At 35.6% G+C, this 14,763-nt stretch overlaps 1 protein-coding gene across 8 annotated transcripts in view; it reads right to left on the bottom strand.

Moving 5' to 3' along the window:
• Positions 1 to 8,444: 8,444 nt before the first annotated feature.
• The window catches only part of Tomosyn (syntaxin-binding protein tomosyn), a 32,404-nt gene continuing 26,085 nt past the window's right edge, over positions 8,445 to 14,763 (bottom strand). For 7 of the 8 annotated variants that reach the window (XM_011155762.3, XM_011155761.3, XM_019845473.2 and 4 more), the window contains 6 exons: positions 14,317 to 14,523; positions 14,087 to 14,195; positions 11,729 to 11,812; positions 11,301 to 11,396; positions 11,029 to 11,153; positions 8,445 to 10,923 (listed from right to left, as the gene is read on the bottom strand). In XM_011155762.3, coding sequence (XP_011154064.1) covers positions 10,670 to 10,923; positions 11,029 to 11,153; positions 11,301 to 11,396; positions 11,729 to 11,812; positions 14,087 to 14,195; positions 14,317 to 14,523 — 875 coding nt within the window. In that variant the 3' untranslated portion in view covers positions 8,445 to 10,669. The remainder of the gene's footprint in view (positions 10,924 to 11,028; positions 11,154 to 11,300; positions 11,397 to 11,728; positions 11,813 to 14,086; positions 14,196 to 14,316; positions 14,524 to 14,763) is intronic. The other variant, XM_011155763.3, reaches the window with a different exon arrangement.

The raw sequence follows: 14,763 nt of genomic DNA, 5'->3' as shown, positions 1-14,763 counted from the left end.
AAAATATTTATTTTCTATATTCTTTTTGTTAAATCTTTATTTATACGTCAGTTGAAGTGATAGAGGTATATATAAACAATGAAGAAAAATTAAATATTTAGATATATGTGTATGTGCATATACCTCGAATATTATTATAAATGATGAACTTTCTACTGTTGCATTTTCAAAATAAAATAGTCTATATGTATGTATAATTTTGAAGTTTTTTTTTTTAATAAAAAATGATAAAAGAAATGTGTCATGGTAATTTTCATCAAAATCTTTTAAGCTTTAAGTATAACTCAGAAAAATTAAAAATAGAATGCTAAGCCTTAAGAAATAATTGTAAAAAGTGTCTACTTTGGTTTCAAATATCTTTCGAATAGTCATTTTTTATTTTACTTAGTGAACAATCAGGTGATATTTCAGCAGATATCTCTAATGCAGATTTCAATAAGTTCATAACAAACTTATTTCACGAGACAACTATCTTAATTACGGAGACAACGCAAAGTTGAGGCTACGTACGTCCGTAACAATCTGTTAATTTATGCGTAATTTTAAATTGTCATCAATTCAATCAGTCAAGATAGCAACCAACTATTTTATGTATACTTTAGGGCATCGAAATTCATATTTAGGACAGTGTAAAACAGGAACGAAGAACTTTAAATGACATAAGTCTGCAAAAAGCATCGCATGTCGGAAAGACAAAATTTACAATACGTGTAGTGTACTGTCCAATTAATAAACTGACAAGATTTTTATTCAGGTAAAAAATTATGTGACACGCGAGTAAATCTTGATGCTTTACTTGATCTGTCCATCTGCTGCATCCGGCGTACAATTCAGTACCGAATGACGAGTGCTACAGCAAACGTGGTCGAAAAACCAATGTTTAACTGTGATTTTTGAGTGAGAAAGTTGATAAAGAGAGGAAGGGGAAACGCATGCTCCCAAATGAAAGATTTGTATGTATGCGCGCGCGTGTATGTGTGTGCATGATTAGAATTTATTAACAAACGCAATTACGGCAATTTTATTTCGGACGAAAGTAATCGTAATTGGACGAATAAATATTTTATTAAGCAATTACTCGGCGATATAAAGAATTTGCTATGTGCTATTATGAAGACTTTAATTACTCTGCAATGGTAATATATTATATAAAAGTTACTTTTATGAAACAGTATACTTTATGGAACAGTACTAAAATGTATTTTTACGTGTTTACGTTTAAAAGAGAAATAAATTAAGATATACATTCCGTGTATCATTGCGTTATGTGGAATGAAATATGCGATTATATATAAACGAAATACATACGATATGTGTGAGGTAATAGGTCAAATTCATTGTATTAAAAGATCTTAATATACCATCGTTTCATGGACTATACTTTCTCTGATGGACAAATATGCACAGTGTAATGCTTTATCGCCTGCTTTTCTCACTTTATTAAAATATTACGTATAATTATTTCAGATATATACTGACTATGCTTGATTTAGAATCTTTAAAAGTTATGGGCAAAGTCACTTGTGTGTCTTTCACAGATATTTAAACGCTGAGCAAAAGCGTAGTAACAACATAAAAGTAAGCTATTTTTTATTATTTTGTTGAAAATTCATATCAAAGGTTTTCGACTGAAGCATACTACTCCGTTTTTGCGACTATGAAAAATAATTGATATAATGTAATCACTATATATGTACTATTTATAAATTATATCCATATCCTATTTCCATTGTAATTATTGTACATTTGTTTATAAACGTGTAAGTTTAACAAATCTCTAGTGAGGCGATGAATAGTTCTGTTATACATACATATATATATATATATATACATGTGTATATATTTACATGCATATATACATACATAATATATATATATATATACACACACATATATATATACATATGTATATATATGTGTATATATATATATATATATACACATCTGCGTCTATTTTTGCGTAACCAAAGTTTTAGTAACTATCGATATTATACATCGCATCGAACTTTACGTGTATACACGATAACATGTACTGAGAAACGAAAGGAATGATTATTAAAAAAATATTGTAAGTTGTAAATAGCTTTATTATAGCATAACATTATAGTTATATATGGTTGAAAAATATTGAAAATATCAACAAATTTGCTCACGATTGTAATTCTTATGTTGACTTTCTATATCTCGGATTTTTATGTATAGTTAAAACAACGACATATATACATAAAGCAAGCATTTGCATATTTTGACTATGCCAATGGATAAAACCGAAAATTGAAATACATCGAATGTAGTTGTACGATAAAATAGAAAAAGAATAAAAAGAAACAATAACTCGTTATTTTAAATTATCAATCAATTTCCGGATTTACTCCGCAGACAGGATGCTTGATCTTTGTGTTATAGATATATACATGATATGTATATATGTGTGTCGTTGAATTAATGTTTTGTATTTTTCTGACACGCGTTACAGTGTCATTTTCTACGTCAATTCTCGTTATCTTATAATTGTTAATCTATGTTATCCGAGGCAGCTTCATTCTTTTTAGATTCGAAATACAGCAAAACATTTCTTACAAAAGAAACATTTTTGTATTTATTAAATACACCACTGTTATCTGTCCCAAGAATACTTCACAAATTATTTAGGAATTCTTTCGCAAAACGTAAAAATTTACGATAAGTTTTCAAGAAAATGTTATGAAAAATGTGATATAAATGACGTGTTCTCCATTCTAACGTCACTTAAAATTATTACTCCGTTGTAGAAACACTAATAGCGATGCATCTCACGCGAAGATATAATGAAAAGCATAGGATCGACGATAATTTTACAGTTGAATAAAATAATAAGGTGCTCTTTCTCCACAAGGAAGGTGAAACGATGCTAGAACAAAAAGAGGAAACAGATGCATGAGAACTCGAGCAGCATTGAACGGCACTTCCACATGGGGTGATCTTACTTGCCCTTTGAGTGATTTATAGACAGACGTTGCGATTCCATCTACTTGACCTATTCACCTTGTTAGAAAGGATAATGTATTCATGAGTGGCCAACCTCAGTTGAGTTAGTTTCTATCGAACCGTATACTACCAAACCAAATATATAGGATAGCTGCCATCGAAGCTATTTTTGCTTTGAGTTGTGATTATATTTCTGCTCATAGGCGCGTCGTTAGATTTTCCTTAAGAACTTCTTAAAGTGTTCTTTTCCTTTCCATCCCTTTGCTGCGTATTAGAAAAAAGAAAATAAAGTTTAGAATAAGTAAAAATTTCACTTGCTTGCCGAAGTTGATTGTGCAGCAGAGTCCACCAAGTGTGTTTCTTTTCATGTACCAACACTCATAACATCATACGTGCATAATGTTTATGCGTCGAATGATCGCAGTTAATACGATGTGTAACATGCTGTTCTTCGCCGTCACAGGGAAGTCGGGCGTCAAGTACCACGTCAAGAATCCTCTTCCGGCAATGCTTTGCATCATGGAAGGCATCGACGGCGGTAAAAGAAAGCAGCGGTACTTACTGAAGAGTACTTCAGGCGGATTAGTTGGCGCCAGTGAATTCAATGGTTTTCGTTCGTTGGTCGACAAACCGGCTTCATCATGCCTCTTATATTGTCTTTCCTATACGTTTCTACATGTGCGCGTCTTTTCTTGCCAGTAAAGTTATTTTCGTACAATATAGTTCTACTATTTCACTCAACTCTATCTTGAGCGAGCATATTTTGCGAAATCAAGGTTCAAATTTGTGAGAATTAACAATCGGGGTTAATTAAATGCAGGGAAATTGAAGAGCAAGTAAAAAGCGTGAAAAAAGAAACAAACATCCTATCATATCATCGTGGAATAGGTACTGTGTGTGGAGAAAAAGCCAAGTAATCCAGTACTTCAATTGACATCGAGAGGAGATTGGGCCGGCCAGTGGACGACGTCGTGGCATAAGCGAATTAGACTTCGTAACACGATTAGGTTGATTGATCACAAGCGATTAGGGAGCAATTACCCTTTACGAAATTAAATTACGCGACCGGAGATTTCGTCGTTTCGCACTCTCCTTTTCCGGACTTCCCCCGAAAACTACCTCACAAATAGTGGAATTACTCCTAGAAGTTAGGTCAAATTATGTCAAACCTAGTTAACTCCACGTCATGCGCGACCCTTCTTACGTGTCTACGTCGACGATAACAAGACGAACAATGACGTCAACGTGATAGAAACGGTCCAAATCCAAATAGAAGAAATTAATTTCGGGATGATGGACAGCTAAACAGAAAAACCACGCGCGATATGCTCCAACTGCTGCACATCGCCGTTAGAAGTGGTAGTAGCTTAGTGCATCTGCGAAGGAGATATCTCGGCGGAAAGAAACGAGCAACGCGTCAGAGAGGTTTCTCGCAATTAGTCAAGTTTTCCGTGCGCGAGCGACCTCGCTCGTGTCCGGCAGCCGTGTGGCACGGGCTTATTTATGGCCTCCGGGAAATGTGTAAACACGAAAGTGGATGTGAATAGCCAACTGTGACGGTATAGTGGGATTGCGTACCCTCGGGACTGGCAAGCCCCGGGCCGAATTCCCGATCGCAAACAAAGAAATTGTTGAAGCAGAAAACGGATCATTATTTTGACATAAAGCACGAAATTAATGATCACACATTTGACAAAGCACCCCGATGTTTTTGGAGAATATGCCGGGCTACGTGTAGGTGTGTACGTGCTGAATCTTTCGAATCTGATAGTTCCTCATCCTTTCACTCGCCGGTAATCGATTGTTATGGCGGATATTTCCTTCGAATCGATTTGATGGAGCCGTCGCGCGACCGCCATTGTGACTTGTAGCCCCGGGCTGAGATAAATTGTGTTGTACAAATACCCATAACGATCGTAGAAGCTTCAGGAAGCTTGACTCGGTTAGAGCGAAAATTGGCTCGCGACAACGGCGACAAACGAACAGTAAAGCCGATAACATACATACAGAATCGCTTGAGAACGCTAACTGTCCTTTGATCTCTTTGTTCGCCGTGTACTTTGTGCATTATTGAATTTTTCATACAATCTCAGACTGTCGCCGATGAAAATACCATATAATTTCATATTTATGCCACGCTATTGTCCGACGCAACGTGCGCAACGTGTCTGTGTCGACGTTTTTTCACGAATATTTAATGAAACTTTTACATCGAGTCCGACGAATATTGAAACACGGCCATTGAATCGTGCAAAGAAAAATGACTACGGCGAGACAACTGATTTATCATAACAGGCTTATAATTCTATGATCTATAATCTGATCTCATATGTAATGGGGATCATTACCATAATGCTTGTCTTCGGATCACACTGCCCTGAAATCTGTGATCATTTCCGACAACCCGCGGAGTGCCTCGGCGTTGCATGATTGCACGTTTATCTGATTCCTGTTATTTTCAATCATTACTCTCTCACCGGTCTCCCTGCATACCTCACCTCGTCGTCCCACCATCAACAGGTAATTGTTATAATAAACAGCAAAATAATAGGCTTAATCCGTTTGCTGCATGCTTTGTTTCGAGAGGCGCGGCTGAACAATAGTCTGCCGGAATGATTCGCCAAAGTTGAAGTCGACTGAAAAATCCTCAGCTTATTATATTAAAGTACCAGAACTAAATACGCTTTACTTCTTCCGGTTAATCACGATTATTTTCTCCACACAGCCCATGGAAATGTTTGCCCATGCGCATGTTCGGGACTCTTTTACGACTAACAAGAATCTTTCGTATCTCGTGCTTAGCGCACACAGTATTTCATATTTACGTCATCGAAGTATCTTGGCACTGCGAAAACAACGGGTTGTATTCAGAACATAAGTCGAGCTTACACGCGCGATAAAGGCTGCTCTAAATAAAGCGGCATATGTATGGTAATCGCGTATAGTGGTCCGATATAGAATTTGGAAAGAGGAGTTAATAGCGTCGCGATAGCGACATCGAACATATTCTATCAGTCTGATAGCTCTCGCTGGGATACTCCAAGGCCGGAGGGAAGTTAGGGCCGACGGTTTGATATTTAATATCAGCCGCGCACCTTTACATTGTCGGTATCGGTTTATGTTACCCAGGTAATCTTCGCCTCTCTTAACATCGTGACTAAACCCTTCACACGTAAGTAGCGCGCGGTGCGGTAAATAAGAGCAGAGAAAGCAACGGTATAGGGTAACGACCCTAACAAACGACACAGGATATTCCGAAATGGTTAAAAACATGGTTCAAATCGCGAAACACTAAGACAAAAACATACAACGCGATGCGAAAAGCGCGATACAAAATTAAGGATTAATTAATTAATTAATCTTAAGATCTCAAAGAACAAAGTAACAGCAAATATCAAAATAATAATAAATCTTATGTCGGAAGTACAAAATGCATCTGCGATAGAATCAAATGGAAAAGTCGTAGCGTCATACGCGCGAATATTTCCGAGGAATGCGAAATTATTTCGCAAATGATCCCGTGCCTATGTAGGATGTGCCTAAAAGACGGTGCAACGGCGGGCTATTTAACATTCCGCCTCATTTCCCACCGTTTCGCCTCCTTCGCCGTCGTCGTCGTCGTCGTTCCGAGGAAACGTTCACGCTCGATGCGAAAATTGCCTCGCTAAGAATTATTGACTATAAATTACTCGCGCGCGCGTCTCACTACCCTAGGCTTCGCGCCACACCGTTCCGGGCGCTCTCCACCGTTACTCATGCAAATGACGGCAGAGCCCGCGGGCCCCAAACGCAGCACTCGCTACTTACTCACCGTTACACGGAGATCTCTGAAACGAACGGAGAGAGGCACTTGGGTTCCGATATCGGGGCGAATTGCCGCGAATTTACATTTTATTGCGCGCACCCGAGACAGACTGCCGGCTACGCGCTCGGATCTTTATTTGTTTCCTATTTACTACATTGCCTATATGTCGTTCAACACCGACGCGTATTCACGAGTAATGGCACTTGAGACGCGCAACAACTATCCTCAATTTACGAGATACCGATTAGTGTATGAAATCGAAAAGAGAAACGACAACCCTCAACAGAATCGGATGAAAAGATGAAATGCGCTTCGAGGGATTCAGTGACACTTTCGCCGTTCCCATCTCAAGAGCCGCGGTAACATTTAAATACACTCGAATCTCGACACTTTGAATTCTCTTCAATCTGCTCGTATAAAATAATCATAAGAGGTGGGCAACTTATTCTGATATGCTAATAATTTGCAGGTGGCGTTAAAATTATCGCACGATACCGTCGATATCTTGTAAGTTCGTTCGTTCGAAGAAATACGATGAATAAATAGCTGGGATAAATAAATTTCGATCTATTGTTCCCTTTATGTTGGGAAAAGGACGCGTCGCGATGGGTTGGCGGCTATACCATGGGGGGTGGTGTACCACGAAGCTAAATTGAATTTTTTCAATTCATTCCACTTCGCGCGCGGCCGAGACGTTGGTGTAGTCAATGGGTATCTGTGCGCGACAGCCTCACCTATTCGCAGTAAATTCTCATTATTTTTAAATTGGAAATGAGAAGTGTGCACGAGTGTGGTTGAGAGCATCTTCGTCGACGGCGAGTCGCGTCGCAACCGCGTCGAAATGCGTCGCGCCAGTGCATTATTCCACGCCGGTGCCTATAACGGCGAAGGAGAGACGCAGAAATTAATTTAATTACGGGTCGGGTGTCGATAGCAGTCACCGTATTCTTCGGTTAAACAGCATACGAAAAGGCTGAGCTATCGAGAGCTTTGACTTACACGCATAATTTTTTTTATCGAATATTTATCGAGGGAAAAAGACTTACCGTTTTAAATTGACGAAAGATTTTTAAAATTGACAAAAGTATTTTCATCCCCCGTGTTATATATATTTTGATTGCAAGGCTCAAAATTAAAAACTTTTTTTTAAGTCTATATTAAATTAACCACAAAATCATTATCTATTTACAATGGAATATATAAAAAAATCTAAACAATCCAGACAGAACAAAACCTCCAAAGGACGTCCCGGGCACATTTTTAGGACGTTGGGACGTCCTCAGGAGGTCCTCAGGAGGTCTGTGCTGACTGGGAATTTCAGTATGAAGAAGTCTTGCAAACAAAGAGAGTAACAACTATATATGTCAATTATATGACTCCGTGTTATTCCCTTACTACTCTAGCATAGAAAAATATGTCGATGACACATCTTTCTTTTGAATGAAATTTATTTATTATTTAAAGCCAAAATACAGTTTGTCTAACAAAGAAAATTTTTATACAAGTGTTAGAATATTATTTTAACATTTCAATAATAATAATAATGGTGGTGAAATTACGTCAACGGCGAAGACGACGACGACGACAATGATGATGACTAAGATGATCGTATCCAAATTTGTAATTTGGGTATTAAGAGAGCAATATCTGTTCAGGATACTTCATATTTTATTTTTAATGTATCTTGTCTACCATTGAACTGCTTACATACTGAGTGTCGGGTATCCGAAGAATAATAATTCTAGACATAAGATTCTAGACGTAAGTGAAACGTCCGTCAGAGTTAGCAGTTTAGCTAAGACAGCACCGAAATTCAGAATTATTGCTAATCTGCGTACTCTCACGGACGTATTACAAATTCAGCATTAATATGGACCTCAACTACAGTTTGCACACCTTGACGAATGAGCTCGCGCTCTTTTGTACTAGTAATCGATAGTGAAGACATCCTGTGATAAGAGTGTAATGGGACAACGAATTTCTAAATGTGTATATTGTCCAAGATAAATTATACCATGAGCTCGAATCAATCCGAAAAAATGCATTTCAGTTAACTTTTTTGTGGGAACATTATTAAGTATACGAGTGATTAGTACCATTAACATCAACTATACAGTTATTGCTATGGAAGCAGTACGACGATTCAGAGCTCGAATAAATTTAAACAAACTCGTGTGTACATGTGTATGTATGTGTGTATGTGTGTGTGCGTGTGAGTGTATGTGTGTGTGTGTGTGTGTATATGTGTTGTGTTTTATATTGTCTTTAATTAATCTAAGCTATGCATAGTGTTAAATTACAGTAGTTAATTAATTTCATGTCATTCAAATATATCATAAATCCGATTGAACTTATCGTCAGCATCGAAATAGCATAATTTATAACGTATTATTATATAAACAGATTTATAACGCGGAATCTGTCCTACTGTATTCATCCCGTTATATATACATAGCATATCTAGCGGTAACTACAATCGATAACAACCAATACATTCTTATCAGTGTGGCGAGTATAACAGTTCCTGCGACCTGCACATACAACCCGCCATCCTGAATAAAATATATTTCATTGCACTCAACTTTTATTCAATTTTCATCATCACCGACTAATTAGCTACATTTATTGTCAATACATTCGGAATAATGTCACTGTGCCGTCTTGCCTGCGTTCATAATTTTCTTAAGATACAAGTAAAATTGTGTCTTTCGGGCCCAACAAATTTTCCATCTGCATTCGTACAACTCGATGAAGTTACAAGAATCGCATTGGTCATTTTTTTTATCCCATATCTTAACTTATCTTTATGAAATTATTTACGATCGCATAGCAATAAATACTTAAATATGATAAATACTTAAATCAGCCTATATAATGTACACGATTATAAAATTTACACTGTGGAATAAGAAGTTAATTAGTAGTCAATAACAACTCTTCTCTACATGAAATATTTACTACGCTGCAAATTTCAATAGTGTTATTCAATATATTATATGAATAGCCATATATATTTTATCTCATTCCAATAATATACCCTTATATGTGATACACACACGCGCACGCGCGCACTTACGCACGCAATTTATACCACACATACATATATTCAGTCACTCACACATACATATGCGCGCGCGCGCATATGTAAGTTAATAAGTTACGTCAATTTAAAACTAATGCGATTCTTAGCATTTCATTCGATTTTATATATTCGAAAGAGCTTATACCTCTGCAACAACGTGACGTTCGTAAATACCTATTGACAATCCTTCGATTCTTGACAAAGTTCGATCAATTAGAATTCATTTGAACAATAAACGTATCTTCTTCGCTGAGAAGCAAACAAGGCAAGGCGTCGTCAAATATCGTTCACAGGACGTCCGAATGAATCAACGAGTGCCATCGGTTAAAAGGCGAATTATCATATAACTGTTCATATTGACTCGTGTATATCATCAATCATTTGTCACATTTTTGTATAAGTGTGTGTATATGTACCTTTTATATATTTTATATAATAATAATTATACGTACGTCTCTTATATACGCATGCACAAATATATCGCGACGATGCCTATGCTTCTGTTTTTGCCGGCATTCTTTTTGTTCATCCCAATGTAAATTTCTAATCGCACGTCCCCCACGTTTATCTTATTACGGAATGTGCGTGTGTACTATGTGCGCCGCATAGATGTGATCGCATTTATATAATATATCTCCTTATCTCTGTTTTTCATATAGATGTTTCCCATATGTGCGTGTGTGAAGATCATAATACGTCTAATCTTTATTTTCTTAATACGATGAAACTCAAAAACAAAACACAAACTATATAACAAGCTAGGTAATTAAAGAAACGTGTGTCATTTTTTATGGAACTCGAACCAAGTTGTGTTCTCATAGCTGATACCATTTCTTGTCTTTGTATTTGAGCATCAGTCCATGAGCGGATTGTGAAAAATTCTCAGCCTCCGACATCATGCGCGCTGTCCGTTCCTCAAGATGCGATAGCTTCTCACCGCGCTCTACAACCATTTGATGCGCCATATTCACTTCTCCCGTTGCGCTAGAAACTCGTTCTCGAAGAGCTTCATTTGGTCCTGGAATGTGTTTCGCTACTGTGCGCGACGCACGGCCGCTGGATTCGCCGACTATAATCAATAAATTCAGCATGATTTTGCTAACTAACTCCACTTTTTTTCATTTTAACGTTTACCGTACAATTTCTATAATTCGATAGAAACATATCTACTTACACAACTCTTCTCGATCGAGACTCCTCGAACCACCGCCGAATAAACCTTTGAAGAAACTCTCTTTGGGCGGTTCTGGCATATCGTGACCGATAAACAAATCACCCATCATCTCTGTCAATTCACCACTGGTAAAAAAAAACAAATATATATTTATAGATTGTATTAAATTCAATGTTTTGTGCAAGATGTATCCAATTTGATATGCATGAAATTTTCTTCTTTTCTTCTTCTAATCAATTAGACTGAGAAAAGACTAAGAAAGAAAATAATACCAGAATTCGCTTGAGATGGAAAACTTCTGAATCTCCATAGGTGACGATAGATATAAACCATGACCTCGGTTACTGAAGCAAAGCGTCTTTGCAATCCTGGAAAAAAATATGCGAAACAATGTTACTACAATATGTCATTTTACAAGTTACAGATTGCACGTTCAAATGACAATACGAGGGTACAACTGTAAAAGAGTGTTTAGTGTGCGTTTTTATATACATAGCGCGTAAAGCTCTGATTAGTAGATGATGAAAATCAGTTCGATAGTTATCGAGGGTTTAAATGGCGCGACAAACACTTTCCTACTTGTAATTATTATGTAGCCTGTAGTATAACCGTATATATTGACGTGTTGTATGTTGCGCGCAAGACACTGTGTGTTGTGTAAAGGTTTTTTATTGTGAGCTGTATTTCATAGATGACTTACTGATCGGTATCGCCATTAACAAAGAGTTGATGACCCCATATGGACAACATGGGGTCTACAATGCCCTGTTTTGTAGTCTGAAAACTGTGAGAGATTACAGAGACAGGAGGAAAGTGAACGCTCGACCATATACCGATTAATATAAGATTTATGTCATTTCGTATAATTAACATTAACCCTTAAAACAGCCAGCTCAATCATTTTCAAAAAGATTCTTTGTACGTTTCGTACGATATATCTTATTCTCTGCACATGTGGAACATTTGTAAGTGAAATAGACGATAATGATAAATGTTGCCTGAAAGTTTGTGTAGTGCAAGATTTTGCAAGTCGAAATTGTATATATATGGTATACACGTAATGAGACGTCTCAAAGTGAGAGATAGAATAATAGAACTTACGGATGAAGAAATTCCCATAAAAATAATCATTTTACATTTTATAATTACATAGTTTCAAAACGTGCGAGAAAGATAATCAAAATCGAACGTGCAAGTCATTTTTCATGTAGCCACATTTTAATATGGTGCAAATCTTGTTTAGAAACCGAATCCGCTCGGTTTGTTTTACAATGCTACACCACTCTTTTTAAGTCTAGCATGTATGCTCCAAGAAACAGAAGGAGTGCAGTATAAGTGCTCATAAGAAATGCTACGAATTAAGCATGCTCTAATTGTGTTAAGGGTTAACGAGTGTTTTTATTATTGCCGAGAGAAGCCATGCCAACAATATCGATAATGGTTAATAATTTGTTTATCAGTAAACATTCACACGTATAAGTGTGGAATAGTATTTATACAGAGTGTTCCAATATTGTAGATAAAGACTTAATCTATTGCGATGTAGGATTGCAGCATCGTACTTTGAATTGAAAAAGAACACAGACACGCACAGGATCGCGTATCAAGAAGAATTAATTTATTTTTTCACGTCTTATATTGAATCGTTCGCAAATATAGTTTAAAGTCTCAGTATGATTAACATTAGTAAACGTTTAGCTAATTAAGTATATCTATAACTCTATAGGCATATTTCTCTAAAATGATGATACACTCTGTGTTTATTGTTGCAATTTTGTTTTTTTTTTAATTCTCTATTGAAATAGTTAAATTTCTCAGTTGAACTAGAAAAATTGTCGTTATAAAAAAAAAAATAGAAATGCCTCGCAATAAAAAATTGGCATTATCATTGGTTCATATATTGTCAAAAATATAGAAAACAATTTGTAGAATAAAATATTCTCTTCAAAATGAATAGTTAATAACTATTGTAGTAAGTTTGTTAAATTTCAAACTCGTGTTCTTTAATATTTTTCTGCTTTGAAGAAAACTGAAATTTGAACGATAATAAGAATAAGCGAAATTTTAATGAGATTAGCCAATTTCATGCGTCGACATAGTAATAAAATATTAGAAAAATATATTTATAGTGATCAACTATGTAAATAGAGGATACCAACTTTACTATAAAAGCTGTAAAGATATAAGTTTATGAAAAATTTCTTAAAGAGCAAGTAACTCGTTTATAAACAATAGATCACGGCTATTATTTGACTTAAATAGATTTTTAAAAATTTTGGAGTTACTTTAGACATTATTTTTCTTTTTATTAAAAATTACCTTCTATTTTCCGTTTTCTAATAGAAAGATTTCTAATAATTACACACACACACACACACACGCACACACACCGTATTTACAAATTTAAATTTAATATAATACGATGCATTAATCGTATTTTCGACTTAACAATCATAGTTTCTGCGTGCAAAGTATTAACATCAGAAATAACTTTATTAACCATGATATGTATACGGAAGATCTTTTTAACGTCAGAAATAACTTTATTAACCGTGATGTATATACGAAAGATCTTCTTTTCTCATTTTTTATAATCTTTTAAATATTCTTTAGCAACGAAAACTAATTGTAATGCAGCATTACAGTAAAGCGATTTCTGTACAAAACTAATCAATTTCTCTTGAAAATCTAATTAATGCTTTTGAAAATGTTCAAAGAAATTATCGAAAGTGTTGGTATTATTAACAGATCAGATTATGTATATGACCATTAGTATGTGTAGATAGATATACGTCAAATATATTGTTTTAATATACATATATTATCGCTAATGTTATCATTCTGAATTTAGGATATTTTGTGTTCGATGCTTTATATATACATACACACACACATACGTATACGTACACACATATATATATATATATATATATATATATGTATATATGTATAAGTGTAAAAAATTTTGCATTTTTACTATAGCATATAGTGCAACGCATCATGTGCAAGTACACGTTGTTTCGATAACAAAATACTAGGAAAATATTACTTTTCTTACCTCAAATCTATAAGAGGTAGAAAATCGACGTCTATCAGCGGTCTAAGACTGGGCAGGCTATACGTTGTTACGTGACCATTAGAAACATAACATACGAGGCAGACATTATCTGGACAGAAATATTTTGATAATAAATTATATTAATAAAGTAAGGATAATACGACGGCGTAAGAATTGCATCAGCATGAAAGTTATGTCTTCGTTTTAATTACGTAGCTAATAGACAATACCTTTCAAAGTCGTAACCTCCGCCTTAATTACAATATGAGTCTCCGCCAACTGTTGCCTATATACACAATTCTGAGAGGGTAATGCTACGACTCTCGCTTGTTTCTCTGATGCGAGCACGACGAATTGTCTATCTTCAAAACTATCTCCACTAACTTGTGTATTTGTCGGCGGTGGCGTTCGGCTATTTGTGCATTTCCCTTGGCTTTCTTTAATAAAAATTTATGTTATTAGCACCCATATATTAACACAAAATTTTACATAAAATTTCCCAAAGAAACACATAAAAGGATCAGAAGCGTGATTAAACTAAATTGACTAATGGACAATTGTTTTTAATAAAATATCTCAAAATTAAGATAAGAAATCGCGGAGAAGTTTGATTTACGTTTATACGCCGATTTTTATTTTCACGGATATTAATAATTATAGCAAAAGAAATAACACTT

This window comes from Harpegnathos saltator, unplaced genomic scaffold (genome assembly GCF_003227715.2).
Source record: "Harpegnathos saltator strain DR-91 unplaced genomic scaffold, Hsal_v8.6 scaffold192, whole genome shotgun sequence".
Classification (NCBI taxonomy): domain Eukaryota; kingdom Metazoa; phylum Arthropoda; class Insecta; order Hymenoptera; family Formicidae; genus Harpegnathos; species Harpegnathos saltator.
The sequence above is the reverse complement of the archived record's forward strand: the minus strand, read 5'-3'. Positions and strand labels throughout refer to the sequence as shown.